Genomic DNA, 16,685 nt, shown 5'->3' on the forward strand with positions numbered 1-16,685 from the left:
TATTCTGAGGACTGTAACTTTTTTAATTTTTCGCTGATGATGCTGTATGGCATCTCGTTTTTTGCGGGACAAGGTGACGTTTTCAGCGGTACCATGGTTATTTATATCCGAACTTTTTGATCGGGTGTTATTCCACTTTTTGTTCGGCAGTATGATAATAAAGCTTTGTTTTTTGCCTCGTTTTTTTTTTGTTTAACGGTGTTCACTGAAGGGGTTAACTAGTGGGACAGTTTTATAGGTCGGGTAGTTACGGACGTGGCGATACTAAATATATGTACTTTTATTGTTTGTTTTTTTATTTAGATAATATTATTTATGGGAACAATATTTTTTTTTCTTTATTTAGGAATTTTTATTTATTTAATTTTTTACACATCTAAAAATTTTTTTTTTTTTTACTTTGTCCCAGGGGGACATCACTGTATAGTGACAGATCGCTGATCTGACACTTTGCAGAGCACTGTGTCAGATCAGCGATCTGGCGTGCCCTGCTGCTTAGTTACCAGAGCCTGCTCTGGACCTGGAAGTACTCCCTGCAGGAACCGAAAGTAGCCCCGCAGCCATTTTGTATCCGGGGCCTGCAGAGAGGAGACACTCGGTACAAGGTGAGCACATTGACTTGTACCGATCGTCTCAGGGAAGCCCGCAGAGAGCCCCGTCCCTGCGCGATGCTTCCCTATACTGCCGGCACACTGTGATCATGTTTGACCGCGGTGTGCCGGGGGTTAATGTGTCGGGAGCGGTCCGTGACCGCTCTTGGCACATAGTGCCGGATGTCAGCTGCGATAGTCAGTTGGCACCCGACCGCGATCGGCCGCGCTCTGCCCGTGAGCGCGGCCGATCTCGCTGGACATACTATTCCATCCTTGGGAATTAGGGCCCACCCCACATGGACGGAATAGTACGTCCAATGTCAGAAAAAGGTTTAAAAAAACAGAATCCGATTCCAGATTCCATTATTTAACAGATCCAGCGCCGTAGGGTTCCATTGTAGCAATCTACGGACGGCGTTGTTTTTTCAGTGGGCACAAAAAAGTTACTATGCCCGTTTTCTGCGGCCACCGGAAAACCAATTTTCGACGGATGCGGCGAAAAATGGATGAAACGTGAGGCCATCCGTCGCTGATACAAGTCTATGAGAAAAATAATGGATCTGGCGGCAACTTTTGCCGGATCCGTTTTTTTCAAAATTCGCCAGATTGTGCCTGATGGCAAAAACGGCAAAAAACTTCTGTGAAAGCAGCCTTCGCATCGGGAGGGCGGTAATGTCGCGATGGGGGCAGGCTTTGCAGCATTGAGAATCTCCCCCCCACCCATGTGCTCACTCACCTATCCACTCTCTTTCCCCATGTGCTGACTTCTCCCGTCTGTGCACTCTTCTTTGACCCTTCTACTCCATGTGCTATCCCCCCGTCTGTCTCCTTCCTGTGCTGTGTTCTCCCCTCAAATACAATACTGACATTACAGCAGGAGATCGCAGAGGATACGTTTTGTGAGGTAAAATATTTTTTGAAAACAGTCAGTGAAATATTTTTACCTCACAAAATGAATCCACTGTGATCCCCTGCTGTTATGTCAGTATTAACTTTTGCTTCCTCCCCTGCCCTGGAGCTGTGGTATGTTCGGTACGTCAGATGCAGTCAATTTTTAAAATGAACTTTCGTTCGTGGGAAAACCCCTTTGTGACCGGCTTCCTCTGCCTGTAGACACATCGCCGGGATCAGCCGAATGATTCACTGCACCTGCGTTTAATTCATGCAGGCGCAGTAAATCAGACCGCCGCCATCTTTGTGCAGACAGATAGCGGCAGTCACATTAAAACTGCGTATGCGCTCCTCCTGTACAAAGATGTCGGCAGTTAGTGAATCATTCAGCTGATCCCGGCGGCGGCGTGTTCGCGACGGTATTCCGCTGGTGGTACCGCGCAAGAGGCTGTGTGAGTGTGGTGCGTATAGAGTGTGTGTGTGTGTGTGGTGCGACGGTGTTCCGCTGGTGGTACCGCACAATAGGTTGGTACCAGCAGCAGTTTCCATATTGAGACACCCATCACGTGGGTGTCCCAATATGGCGGTCGGTGAACTTCCTCCGCTTGGAATTCTGGGATACGGTGACATCTGGACAGAACAGGAAATTAAAATATTACAAGGCAATGAACCTCTTCATGACCTTGGGATTTTTCGTTTTTCCGTGTTCGTTTTTCACTCCCCTCCTTCCCACAGCCATAACTTTTGTTTTTCCGTCAATTTGGCCATGTGAGGGCTTATTTTTTGCGGGACGAGTTGTACTTTTGAACGACATCATTGGTTTTAGCATGTCTTGTACTAGAAAACGGGAAAAAAATTCCAAGTGCGGTGAAATTGCAAAAAAAGTGCAGTCCCACACTTGTTTTTTGTTTGGCTTTTTTGCTAGGTTCACTAAATGCTAAAACTGACCTGACATTATGATTCTCCAGGTCAGTACGAGTTCATAGACCCCTAGCATGACTAGGTTATTTTTTACCTAAGTGGTGAAAAAAAAGTTTCAAACTTTGCTAAAAAAAAAATTGCGCCATTTTCCGATACTCGTAGCGTCTCCATTTTTCATGATCTGGGGTCGGTTGAGGGCTTATTTTTTGCGTGCCGAGATGACGTTTTTAATGATAGCATTTTGGTGCAGATACGTTCTTTTAATCGCCCCCGTTATTGCATTTTAATGCAATGCCGCGGCGACCAAAAAAACGTAATTCTGGCGTTTCGATTTTTTTTCTTGCTACGCTGTTTAGCGATCAGGTTAATGCTTTTTTTAATTGATAGATCGGGCGATTCTGAGCGCGGCGATACCAAATATGTGTAGATTTGATTTTGTTTTTTTATTGATTTATTTTGATTGGGGCGAAAGGGGGGTGATTTAACCCCTTCGCGCCACGCGCCGTACTAGTACTGCGCTGCCAGCACTGCATTTGTGCCAGCAGCAGTACTAGTACGGCGCACCGATCACCGCGGTCTCGCGCTGAGCGCCGCGGTGATCGGGTGCGGGTGTCAGCTGTATATGACAGCTGACACCCCGCAGCAATGCCCACGATCGGCGCTATCGCCGATCGCGGGCATTTAACCCCTCTGATGCCGCTGTCAGTAGTGACAGCGGCATAGAGGGGGATCGCGCAGGGACGGGGGCTCCCTGTGCTCTCCCACCGGAGCAACGCAATGAGATCGCGTTGCTCCGGTGACCCAGAAGGAGTCCCCGGATCCAAGATGGCCGCCGGACTCCTTCCGGGTCATGAAATGACCTGGCTAGCCGGCGCCTGCTGAGAGCAGGCGCTGGAGAGCCAGCTAAACTGCCTGTCAGGTCGTTGATCTGACACTGTGCTATGCACAGTGTCAGATCAACGATCTGATCTAATACAGAGATGTCCCACCCTGGGACAATGTTAGAAAGTAAAAAAAAAAAAAAAAAAATAGAATGTGTAAAAAAAAAAAAAAAAAAATCCCCCCCCCCAAAAAAAAACATTTCCCAATAAATCCATTTATGTATGTAAATTAAAAAAAAAACAATAAATGTACACATATTTGGTATCGCCGCGTCCGTAACGACCTGCTCTATAAAACTATCCCACTAGTTAACCCCTTCAGTGAACACCGCAAAAAAATAAATAAAAAACAAGGCAAAAAACATTGCTTTATTATCATACAGGCGAACAAAAAGTGGAATAACACGCGATCAAAACGACGGATATAAATAACCATGGTACCGCTGAAAACGTCATCTTGTCCCGCAAAAAAAAAGCCGCCATACAGCATCATCAGCAGAAAAATAAAAAAGTTATAGCTCTCAGAATAATGCGATGCAAAAACAATTTTTTTTTATATAAAATAGTTTTTATTGTGTAAATGCGCCAAAACATAAAAAAATTACATAAATGAGGTATCGCTGTAATCGTACTGACCTGAAGAATAAAACTGCTTTATCCATTTTACCACACGTGGAACGGTATAAGGAATTGCTGGTTTCTGTTCATTCCGCCTCCCAAAAATCGGAATAAAAAGCGATAAAAAATGTCATCTGCCCGAAAATGTTACCAATAAAAACGTCAACTCGTCCCGCAAAAAACAAGATCTCACATGACTCTGTGGGCCAAAATATGGATAAATTATAGCTCTCAAAATGTGGTGATGCAAAAACTATTTTTTGCAATAAAAAGCGTCTTTTAGTGTGTGACGGCTGCCAATCATAAAAATCCGCCAAAAAAACGCTATAAAAGTAAATCAAACCCCCCTTCATCACCCCCTTACTTACGGAAAAATAATAAAATGTAAAAAAATGTATTTATTTCCATTTTCCCATTAGGGCTAGGGTTAGGGCTAGGGTTAGGGCTAGGGTTAGGGTTAGGGGTGTGCTTGGATTAGGGTTTCAGTTATAATTGGGGGTTTCCACTGTTTAGGCACATCAGGGGCTCTCCAAACGTGACATGGCGTCCGATCTCAATTCCAGCCAATTCTGCTTTGAAAAAGTAAAACAGTGCTACTTCCCTTCCGAGTTCTCCCGTGTGCCCAAACAGTGGTTCCCCCCAACATATGGGGTATCAGCGTTCTCAGGACAAGTTGGACAACAACTTTTGGGGTCCAATTTGTCCTGTTACCCTTGGGAAAATAAAAACATAGGGGATAAAATATCATTTTCGTGGAAAAAAAAATATTTTTTATTTTCACGGCTCTGCGTTATAAACTGTAGTGAAACACTTGTTGGTTCAAAGCTCTCACAACACATCTAGATAAGTTCCTTGGGGGGTCTAGTTTCCAATATGGGGTCACTTTTGGGGGTTTCTACTGTTTAGGTACATCAGGGGCTCTGCAAATGCAACATGACGCCTGCAGACCAATCCATCTAAGTCTGCATTTCAAATGGCGCTCCTTCCCTTCCGAGCTCTGCCGTGCACCCAAACAGTGGTTCCCCCCAACATATGGGGTATCAGCGTTCTCAGGACAAGTTGGACAACAACTTTTGGGGTCTAATTTGTCCTGTTACCCTTGGGAAAATAAAAACGTGGGGGCTAAAATATCATTTTCGTGGAAAAAAAATATTTTTTATTTTCACGGCTCTGCGTTATAAACTGTAGTGAAACACTTGTTGGTTCAAAGCTCTCACAACACATCTAGATAAGTTCCTTGGGGGGTCTAGTTTCCAATATGGGGTCACTTGTGGGGGGTTTCTACTGTTTAGGTACATCAGGGGCTCTGCAAATGCAGCATGACACCTGCAGTCCATTCCATCTAAGTCTGCATTTCAAACGGTGCTCCTTCCCTTCCAAGCTCTGCCATGCACTCAAACGGTGGTTCCCCCCCACATGTGGGGTATCAGCGTACTCAGGACAAATTGGACAATAACATTTGTGGTCCAATTTCTCCTGTTACCCTTGGGGAAAAAAAAATTGCGGGCTAAAACATCATTTTGTGGAAAGAAAAAATGATTTTTTAATTTTCACAATGCTACATTCTAAACTTTAGTGAAACAATTGGGGGTTAAAAGTGCTTACCACACATCGAAATAAGTTCCTTAGGGGGTCTTCTTTCCAAAATGGGGTCGCTTGTGGGGGTTTCCACTGTTAAGGCACGTCAGGGGCTCTCCAAATGCGACATGGCGTCCGATCTCAATTCCAGCCAATTTTGCATTGAAAAGTCAAATGGCACTCCTTCCCTTCCGAGCTCTGCGGTGCGCCCAAACAGTGGTTTATCCCCATATATGAAGTATCGGCGTACTCAGGACAAATTGCACAACAACTTTTGGGGTCCAATTTATCCTGTTACCCTTGGGAAAATAAAAAATTTGGGGCAAAAAGATCATTTTTTGTGAAAATTAATATAAATTTTTGTTTACGGCTCTACATTATAAACTTCTGTGAAGCACTTGGAGGTTCAAAGTGCTCACCACACATCTAGATTAGTTCCTTAGGGGGTCTACTTTCCAAAATGGTGTCACTTGTGGGGGTTTCCACTGTTTAGGCACATCAGGGGCTCTCTAAACGTGACATGGGCTCCGATCTCAATTCCAGCAAATCTTGCATTGAAAAGTCAAATGGCGCTCCTTCCCTTCCGAGCTCTGCCATGTGCCTAAACAGTGGTTTACCCCCACATATGGGGTATCGGCGTACTCAGGACAAATTGTACAACGACTTTTGTGGTCCAATTTCTCCTGTTACCCTTGGTAAAATGAAACAAATTGGACCTGAAGTAAAAATGTTGTGAAAAAAAAAGTTAAATGTTCAATTTTTTTAAACATTCAAAAAATTCCTGTGAAGCACCTGAAGGGTTAATAAACTTTTTGAATGTGGTTTTGAGTACCTTGAGGGGTGCAGTTTTTAGAATGGTGTCACTTTTGGGCATTTTCTGTCATATAGACCCCTCAAAGTCACTTCAAGTGTGAGGTGGTCCGTAAAAAAATGGTTTTGCAAATTTTGTTGCAAAAATGAGAAATCGCTGGTCAACTTTTAACCCTTATAACGTCCTAACAAAAATAAATTGTTTACAAAATTGTGCTGATGTAAAGCAGACATGTGGGAAATGTTGTTTATTAACTATATTATGTGATATAACTCTCTAATTTAAGGGCATAAAAACTAAGAGTTTGAAAATTGCTAAATTTTCATAATTTCCGACAAATTTTTGTTTTTTTCACAAATAAATGCAAGTCATATCGAAGAAATTTTACCACTATCATGAAGTACAATATGTCACGAGAAAACAGTGTCAGAATCACCAGGATCCGTTGAAGCGTTTCAGAGTTATGACCTCATAAAGTGACAGTGGTCAGAATTGTAAAAATTGGCCCTGTCACTTAGGTGAAAACAGGCTTTGGGGTGAAGGGGTTAAACTTTTATATTTTTTTTTACATTTTTTTTTTAACTTTTTTTTAAACTTTTGCCATGCTTCAATAGCCTCCATGGGAGGCTAGAAGCAGGCACAGCACGATCGGCTCTGCTACATAGCAACGATCTGATGTTCACTGCTATGTAGCAGAAAATCAGGTGTGCTGTGAGCACCGACCACAGGGTGGCGCTCACAGCTGCAGGGGATCAGTTACCATAGAGGTCTCAAGGACCTCTATGGTTACAATACTGAAGCATCGCCGAACTCCGATAATGTGACGGGGGTCGGCGATGCGCTCATTTCCGGCCGCCCGGCCGGATGCGATAGTTAAATGCCGCTGTCTGCGTTTGACAGCGGCATTTAACTAGTTAATAGGCGCGGGCAGATCGCGATTCTGCCCGCGCCTATTATGGGCACATGTCAGCTGTTCAAAACAGCTGACATGTCCCGGCTTTTATGCGGGCTCACCGCCGGAGCCCGCATCAAAGCGGGGCTTCTGACCTCGGACGTACTATCCCGTCCGAGGTCAGAAAGGGGTTAAATAAAAAGAAGCCTTATGTAGCCACATCAATGGAAAAATTAAAATGTTATGACTGCTAAAAAGCAGAGAGGCAAAAATAAGATAGGGAAAAATGTCAGGTCATTAAGGCCCTTGTAGCTATTGCATTAAGGGGTTAACTTTAACATTTTCAGCATCAAAGAATGTTTTGGTAACCTTTGCATGTACCTAAGGTTTACAAGGATAACATCCATTTTTCTTTGGTTGAGAACCATGGGCCCTTATATTTGCTGTAATGTAGCATGCTGCATGGATGGCATGTTATCTAATGTTGGAGCTTTCAGAGATGCAACCATTTTTCAGCAGTGTTGTAAAGCTATGGTAAATGCCTTATAAAACTGATACAGGAAAGAAATATATCTTGGTACCGTGTTAGCCAGTGGATAGAAAAATATTTAGAATTGAGACTCCTCAGTGGTTGATACCTTTTAATGGCTAACTGAAAAGATGGTAACAAATTGCAAGCTTTCGAGACTACACAGGTCTCTTCATCAGGCAAAGACTAAAACAAATTCTGAAGAATCACATATTTATGCACAACATAGCACAGAAAAAAAAAGGGAAAAACCATGGATAAGACAGACCATCGATAAGACAGGTGACATGAAGCAGAATTACCATGAGTGATAAACAGTTATGTCCATAAATATTGGGCCAGTTCTTAGATAAGGATTGTTTTATTGGGGTCTGGTTCTGTTGTGATGACCCCTCATAGTCTGAGGGGCAAGTTCCTTAGTTGATGTAAATAGACACAAATCCATGCGACACACTCATTCCCGCAGTGAGAGTGTCAAAGGTCATCATCAGTCCATACTCCCAGACTCCTCTGTCTCTCCGAGACTGGAAGCCACCCTCTAACACAAGTAACTTCATGTCCATAATGTCATGATCTGGGAGACAAAAATGCACCGCCACAGGCAGATCCACTCTTCCCTCTCTCAGTGTGTGGCGGTGAGAATTCACTCCCGTTCCAAGCTCCTGCCCTGTCTCCCCCACACACAGACCCCCAGCCGTATCTAAGAACTGGCCCAATACTTATGGACACAACTGTTTATCACTCATGGTAATTCTGCTTCATGTCACCTGTCTTATCGATGGTCTGTCTTATCCATGTTTTTTTCCTTTTTTTTTCCTATACTATGTTGTGCATAAATATGTGATTCTTCAGAATTTGTTTTAGTCTTTGCCTGATGAAGAGGCCTGTGTAGTCTCGAAAGCTTGCAATTTGTTACCATCTTTTCAGTTAGCCATTAAAAGGTATCAACCACTGAGGACTCGCAATTGTAAATATTTTTATAAAACTGAGGAACATATTGTAACGCTAATGTAGGTAGATGGGTATAGTTGCCGGCCGCACAGCCAGCTCTTCCCTATCCTAGTGTTTCATCACCCATCCCCTGCAGACTGTGAGCCCTCGCAGGCAGGGTCCTCCCTCCTTATGTACTCGTGTGCCTTGTTATCTGCTCATGTTTAATGTATTTGTCTATATTTGCCCCGTATTCACATATAAAGCGCCATGGAATAAATGGCGCTATAAAAAATGTATAATAATAATAATAATAAAATATTATATACTTTTTTAATGTATACTGTATGTCAGTGAGAATATATCATTGGCTCTAGCAATAGCTATTCAAAGCTGTCATAATTAAGCACTACATACAGGATATATCAGCTTTGTGTAACTTAGTGCGTGTTTTTTGGAAACCTCACATCTGGTACATGGAATCATTGAGATGAATTGATGTGTGATACAATTGGATACAACACTTTGCACAATGTAATGAACTTTCGATTATGCAAATATACCCTTGTCCTAAAAGAATGTGATGATTACAACTTATGGGTGGGTCTAATGGCCCAGACACTCTGGAAAACGTATTTAATGTATGATTTGTTGACAGTGATATCACCATGTTTAAAGTGGTTGCCTCCTTTCAAAAAGTCCCGGTCTCTGGATGGAGTTATATATATATAAAAAAAAAGTATGCTGTATGTACCGTCCCCCGGGTCCAATGCAGAGTCCCCATCACTGCTGTCACTGTGTGGTATTATTTGCAGTGCTGTTGTCATGTAGAGGGGACATTATCAGTGCATGTGTAGAATAGACTAAAAATGTCCAAATGGTTTATGTTTTACTTTTTATTTTAATGCTTCTTAAAATGTATTTAATTTTCAGATACGGATTCTGAAGATGATGACAACATATTAAGAAATAATTGGTTGTCTCAACCCAAATCACATCATTATAGCATGTGTAATATGCTGCCAAGAAAAGTGAAAACACTCGGCTATTCCCAATCACTGCAGAACATCTCATCATTCTGTTTGACTTCCAAATCTAAGCAGACACACAGCAGAAATAGACATCTCCGTTTGCTACTACCTGATCAAGAGGGTGATTCATCTTTCAGTGATTCAACAGAAGACTCATTCGACAAAGGTTACTAGATTTACAAAGCAAAAGTTCAGACTCCGATATTTAGGGAATTTTTGCTGTTAATGGTAATCTGTGCTTGGCTATCTGTCTGTTCTGCAATTTTCACTATTTTCCTTTGTAGTTTATAGCGTTTCTCTTTTGGCTCGTTTTGTGAGCTGTTTTAGTCCATCAATCAGTGCATCTTTTTCTGTGTTATCATTGGCACGGGATCCATTTTAGAAACAGTCTTTGTACTTGGATAAAGTGTGGGTGTGTGATTTGTTTGTATTTATAAAGTTTTATTAAAAATTAAAATTTTATTTTTTAATAATGCAAGTCTACTTTGTATCTCTTACAATGCATTCTAAATTGTTACTATAGTTTGGGCTTTTTTTCTTTGTTCGGCTTCTTTTGTGTTCTTCAGTCCCTCTGCATCACTCCAAGGATTGTCATTTGCTTAAAAGGTCCTGCAGTGTTTATATTTCAAATATCCCTCCTCACGACAAGGTTTCTGCACATACAAATTAATGACATTGATTAGTTGGTACATATACTGAAGTATATGTACTCTATTGCAACCTTATATTATTGCTTTAATGCATCCAAGTTAAAAATGACTACTCTTTTGCATCTAGAGCTCACATGTGTCTTCATGGGCACACAATACAATCCCTAACTTAGCAAACACAGATGTCCTTATAGAAGCTGTGGGTGGAAAAAGAAAACTATTTATGGGGTTGTCCACCACTTGTGCAACCTGTTCTCAATCACTGTTTCCCCTTAGTAAAATAATAACTTATACTTGCCACCAGTGCCAATTTCATTCCAGCGTTGTTTGCATTGACTCTCCCGGGGCTCACGTGACATAATGTCACGTGATCCCTGCGGCCACTCAGCGCCTACTTCACTTGTCTGTTCTCTGTTCCTTCAGATTTCTGATTTGTCCAAAGGATGGAAGAGTGAAGCGGCTGATAATTTGGCCGCAGGCATTGAGTGTCATAGCAATGCCACATGATCCCTAGGAGAGCCAGTATCAACACCGCTAGAACAGCACCAACATCGATGATGAGTATAGCTGTGATTTTACTTGGGGAAAACACAGAGATTGAGAAGGGGTTGTCCGAGTAGTTGACAACACTTTTAAATTGAAGACTGTCAAGCGAATATTTTAGTTTTTTATTTATGTAATGTAAAAAAGCCATTTTAACTGAAAATTATTTTTTACACATCCTTTTTGTAAAAATTATTATAAAATATGTCCATTACCAGAAAGGAGAACCATAATGTTTCACTGACATTGGGGGGATATTTGAGAAGTGGATATTGCTGAGACTTGCTGTAATACTAAAATTTGCAGAAATTAACCAAACTTTTCTAGAATGCTTGCTTTTTTCCTTGCAGCTGCTTGAGCATTCCTTCACCCCTGACCCTTACCCATGATGCTTTGAATGTCTGTATCGGTTTCTTGCATTAGCTCTAACGAAGCAAAGTGATTGGCTGGAGTAGGGCAGACAACGAACAGCGTGGGTCAGATTACAAGCCATCAGAACCTTGATCTCTGTAAAGTAGGTAACTTCTGAACATCAACCTCTTATTAGTAAATCTTCCAGCCTGACTTTTAATCTTCTGCTCCTTAGCAAATTACTGTGCTACGTAGCATGGGCTTTATTTCAATATTTTACCTTGCGTTACCAGCACTAAGCATGGTTATCTGAACCAATTTACAAGGCAGTACTAATGCAAAGATATTATTAGGTTGCACCTTTTTTCAAGTTTGTCGCCATGTAATGAACCTACACAATATTAAATTAGTCCTGTGTCTGCAATATTTACAGCTTCTGCTTTATGAATATACAATTGAGAGGTTTTTATTTCCCTTGGTAAGTAAAAATAATAACCAGAGAAAGCACAATTAAAGATATTAATGTTGATAATGCAGTGGCATATTTTTGCTGATATATTATATTTTCAACTTTCTCAAATTATGTACAGCAAAATGCCCTGTACAATGAACAAGCATTAACGACCACCATATATCAAATAATTTTGTCACTAATGCTTGAAAAATTAGGGTTTTGACATTAAGGGATACATTTCTTTCGAGTGTTGCTTTTTACAATACACATTTGTAATGAGCGATATGGTTCTATTCTAAAACATTTCTTTTACAAGCAGATATATTAAATAGGACCAGTAAGCACTGATCTGTTAAACTGTAAAGCGCTGCGGAATATGTTGGCGCTATATAAATAAAGATTATTATTATTATCTGCTGAGTACAGATGTGTAGTAGTGGCCAGAATAGGCATATATTAATACTTCTATCTTATGGTTAGTAAATGCACCCTCGGCGGGCTTCTAGGTTGAGAAGATTTCTTCTGATGAATGGTAAGAATGTGAGAGAAGACCCGTTAGCTGTCTATGGTCTGCCTTCATCTAGCCTGCTTTGTATGTTCTGCCTTATGTGATAAAACACATGCCACAACTTTAATGGGTCTGTATTGTGCTCATTGTCTGTATACCTTTTATTCCCTTGCTAGACTGCTTTAAAAATCATCTTGTTTGTCAATGTGTAATATCTTGATAACATTTTATAATTTCATTGTTTCTTATTACATTCTCACTGCTTGTATGAATTAACTGTGCTATAATTCTTAGACTGCATGAGCTAACCTTTTTTTGTCTATTTTTTTTCTTGGCAAGCTCTCATTTATTTGGATACCTTTAAAGTTCATTTAAGTATGCTGCTAAATCAATACACATTTATGTCCTTATTAAAAAAGGAAACATAATCTGTATTGCTTTCCACACATGTTTTGATTTAACTAGTAGAAAAACTGCTGAATTGGAGTGTAACTATTTTGTAGTCAGAAATATGAACTTTTCCTTTAACTCCCTAGTAAAAGCAGAATACCTTACCACCGTCCTGTGATAACTGCATCTAGCCTACATATTAATGGCGCCTATTGGAATCATCATTGTCTTGAATATATTTCTTATTTATAACAGGATGATACTCTGTAATATATCATAGTGAATATTTTATTTCACTTCCCATATTACCTAGATCCTTACCTGCCTATATCACTTATGCAAAACTGTGCCATAATTTCCTCTGTCATTTAAGGGGATCCGGTCATGTCCCTAAACACTGTTAACATGTAGATAGAAGATTATTCTGCAGGCTAATGGCATTCCAAAGCATTCCTTACCAAAAGCACAGCTAGTCAGAGGAAATCAACTTTATTTCTCCCAGAAGTCGTCATCTGTCAGTTATAAAGGCATGCCAAGAGCAGCTAGAAGTATGCCTCGTTACTGTGAAAAGTGCTGCAAAGTGAGCTGTCAATCTAAGTGCCGGTAGCCTACTCTTTACTATGTATACTGAGCAGTGACTGGAGGCTAAAGCTGTTCTGGGCACACCTCTGACTGAAATCTGCCACCTCCTAGGAAGAATAAAGTTAAAGGGAATCTGTCACCTCCAAAATCGTATATGAGCTGCCGCCATCGGCATTAGGGGCTTATCTACAGCATTCTGGAATGCTGTAGATAAGCCCCCGATGTAACCTGAAAGATGAGAAATAAACGTTATATTATACTCACCCAGGGGCGGTCCTGCTCCGGTCCGGGTCCGATGGGTGTCGCGGTCCGGTCCAGCGCCTCCCATCTTCATACAATGACGTACTCTTCTTGTCTTCTTGCTGCGGCTCCTGCGCAAGCGTACTTTGTTTGTTCTGTTGAGGGCAGAGCAAAGTACTGCAGTGCGCAGGCGCCGGGCCTCTGATCTTTCCCGGCGCCTGCGCACTGCAGTACTTTGCTCTGCCCTCAACAGGGCAGACAAAGTACGTCTGCGCCGGAGCCACGACAAGAAGAGGACGTCATCGTATGAAGATAGGAGGTGCTTGACCGGACCGCGACGCCCATCGGACCCGACCGCAGCGGGACCGCCACTGGGTGAGTATAACATAACTTTTATTTCTCATCTTTCAGGTTACATCGGGGGCTTATCTACAGCATTACAGAATGCTGTAGATAAGCCCCTAATGCCGGTGGCCCCAGCTCATATACGATTTTGGGGGTGACAGATTCCCTTTAATTTCCTCACGGTAGGCATGCTTTCAGGGAGGTGGCAGGACTGCTTTAGAACGCTGTTGGGCTATGTGCATACGCTGCAGATTTCCTGCAGAACGGCAGCGTTTTTTTCCACGCAGAAACGTTGCAGATCTGCAAGTGATTTACAGTACAATGTAAATCAATGGCAAAAAAATGCTGTGCTAATGGTGCGGAAAACACAGCAGATTCAAAAAAGGACCATGTCACTTCTTTTGTGCAGATCTGCAGTGTTTCTTGCACCCATTCCATTATAGAAATCCGCAGGGATAAAACACATGAAATCTGCACAGATCAAATCTGAACCTGCGTTTTCTGCCAAGAGATGCAGAATCCACACAGAAAATTCCAGAGGCAAATCTGCAACGTGTGCACATAGCCTTAGAATGCAGATTGACCTTTTATCTTATTTGCATTTCGGGACATGGGAGGTTCCCTTTTAGTATTAAAATGTAATATAATTCAGCAACTAGAATACCAAAGTTCACTATTTAGGGTTATGTTTCTTTTGAACATATTTTGTTATAATTAATAAGTGCTTTAAGCCTGTTTTATGCTAACCATTAGATGACTCCCAGTACTTCAATGCAAGCCTTGTACAGTTTTTTGGAGTCTTTTGCTGATCGCCATCCTAGGTATACAACATTCCATTTTTTCATCAATAGTTGCTCTAGTTAAAAGGTGGTAACAATTTTTATTCATGACTTTTAAATGCTTGAAACATTCTTGAGACATCTTTCTTCACTTAAATTTTTAGATTATAGCTCTGAAGGGGAGGAAGATTATATCAGTTATGAAATGGAAAGCTTACTTTGTCCACGTATGGAGGACAGCGGGCTGGGTCTTCTTGCACGGTTTGCAGCCAACGAACCACCTAATCCTATTTTGTCTCAACCTTCATCCATCGTTCATTTGGATGAAAAACGAACAATCGAGGAGGACAAACAAAATTTGATAGGTGAGTTGTGACAAAACTATTTTGTGCTGTGCAGTACACTTTCATGCTCACAGACTAATCTTAAAAATGTTTTCCAGGACTTAGTTTTTAAGCACATATTAAAGAAAAAAAACAACGCCTCAGAGCGATTGTATTTGACAAGTAGTGGACCGATTGATGATTTAGCTGCTCCACTTCAACAGAGCAGCTCTAATTCTACTGTGCTGCTCTGTCCATGGGGCCTAAAGGTACCGTCACACTTAGCGACGCTGCAGCGATACCGACAACGATCCGGATCGCTGCAGCGTCGCTGGAGAGCTGTCACACAGACCGCTCTCCAGCGACCAACGATCCCGAGGTCCCCGGTAACCAGGGTAAACATCGGGTAACTAAGCGCAGGGCCGCGCTTAGTAACCCGATGTTTACCCTGGTTACCAGCGTAAAAAAACAAACAGTACATACTTACATTCAGCTGTCTGTCCCTTGCCGTCTGCTTCCTGCACTGACTGCTGGCCGTAAAGTGAAAGCAGAGCACAGCCACAGCGGTGAGTCACCACTGTGTGACTCACCGCTGTGCTGTGCTTTCACTTTCACTTTACGGCCAGCAGTCAGTGCAGGAAGCAGACGGCAAGGGACAGACAGCTGAATGTAAGTATGTACTGTTTGTTTTTTTACGCTGGTAACCAGGGTAAACATCGGGTTTCTAAGCGCGGCCCTGCGCTTAGTTACCCGATGTTTACCCTGGTTACCAGTGAAGACATCGCTGAATCGGTGTCACACACGCCGATTCAGCGATGTCTGCGGGGAGTCCAGCGACCAAATAAAGTTCTGGACTTTCTTCCCCGACCAGCGACATCACAGCAGGATTCTGATCGCTGCTGCCTGTCACACTGGACGATATCGCTAGCGAGGACGCTGCAACGTCACGGATCGCTAGCGATATCGTCTAGTGTGACGGTACCTTTACTGTCATGGTTATGCTAATGGACCGTTGGCTTCCCACAGTTAGGCAGCTGTGAGTCAGCTTTCAATCCTTATGATGTCCGCAGTCACTCCCAGTCAACAGACCAGAGTGGAGTGGGGCATTCTTGCCACTGCAGCATCAGAAGCCAACTCATTGCTCCACTGATTCTGGCCAGCTTCACTGTAAGAAAGGTCTGTAGGAAAGAGTATGAAAGCATTGTGCCTGCTCTGCAGTGACTGGTCCCTTGACAATGAGCATTAAACAATAAAATTTCATGAAAAGCATATATACAGCTCTGGCAAAAATTGAGACCACTACAAAATTATCAGTTAGTCTGATTTTTCTCTTTATAGGTATATTTTTGAGTAAAATGTAAATTGTTTGTATAACCAGGATGTTTTTGTGTCCTTTGAGCAATTGCGGGATACCTGCAATATCCCAAGATCTCAATTCTTCCGTTATTTACAGCTGAGGTCAGCTTTCCAGTCACATATGCGAAATGCAGGTGCAAGTCGAGCAATTTCATCTTTACCCCTTATAGGCATTCTCAAATCACAGGGTCCTCAGGGGCTCATTTCCTCTTTATACACATACCTATTATCCGTGGGAGATGGGCTCACTATTAACACCTTAAAAAAGAAATGGGAGGGACTCCTTCCCGATACACTGGGAGAGGAGTGGGAAGATATTTTGGAATCTCCAACTAAAGTTTCTCCCTCAGTTAACAATAGGATGACCCAGCTATATATTACATATCAGACTTATCTGACTCCGACACGACTTTTTAAAATGGGCCGCCTTCAGACGTCAGACTGCTTACGGTGTCACGCACATGATGCGGATTTTACCCACATGATATG

General features: G+C 42.0%; 1 protein-coding gene across 5 annotated transcripts in view; it reads left to right on the forward strand.

The window, feature by feature from the left end:
* The window catches only part of TNRC18 (trinucleotide repeat containing 18), a 672,655-nt gene that overhangs the window by 388,313 nt on the left and 267,657 nt on the right, over nucleotides 1-16,685 (forward strand). For all 5 annotated transcript variants that reach the window (XM_069733831.1, XM_069733830.1, XM_069733832.1 and 2 more), the window contains 2 exons: nucleotides 9,578-9,841; nucleotides 14,682-14,882. In XM_069733831.1, coding sequence (XP_069589932.1) covers nucleotides 9,578-9,841; nucleotides 14,682-14,882 — 465 coding nt within the window. The remainder of the gene's footprint in view (nucleotides 1-9,577; nucleotides 9,842-14,681; nucleotides 14,883-16,685) is intronic.

This window comes from Ranitomeya imitator, chromosome 7, assembly GCF_032444005.1.
Source record: "Ranitomeya imitator isolate aRanImi1 chromosome 7, aRanImi1.pri, whole genome shotgun sequence".
In the NCBI taxonomy this organism is placed as follows: domain Eukaryota; kingdom Metazoa; phylum Chordata; class Amphibia; order Anura; family Dendrobatidae; genus Ranitomeya; species Ranitomeya imitator.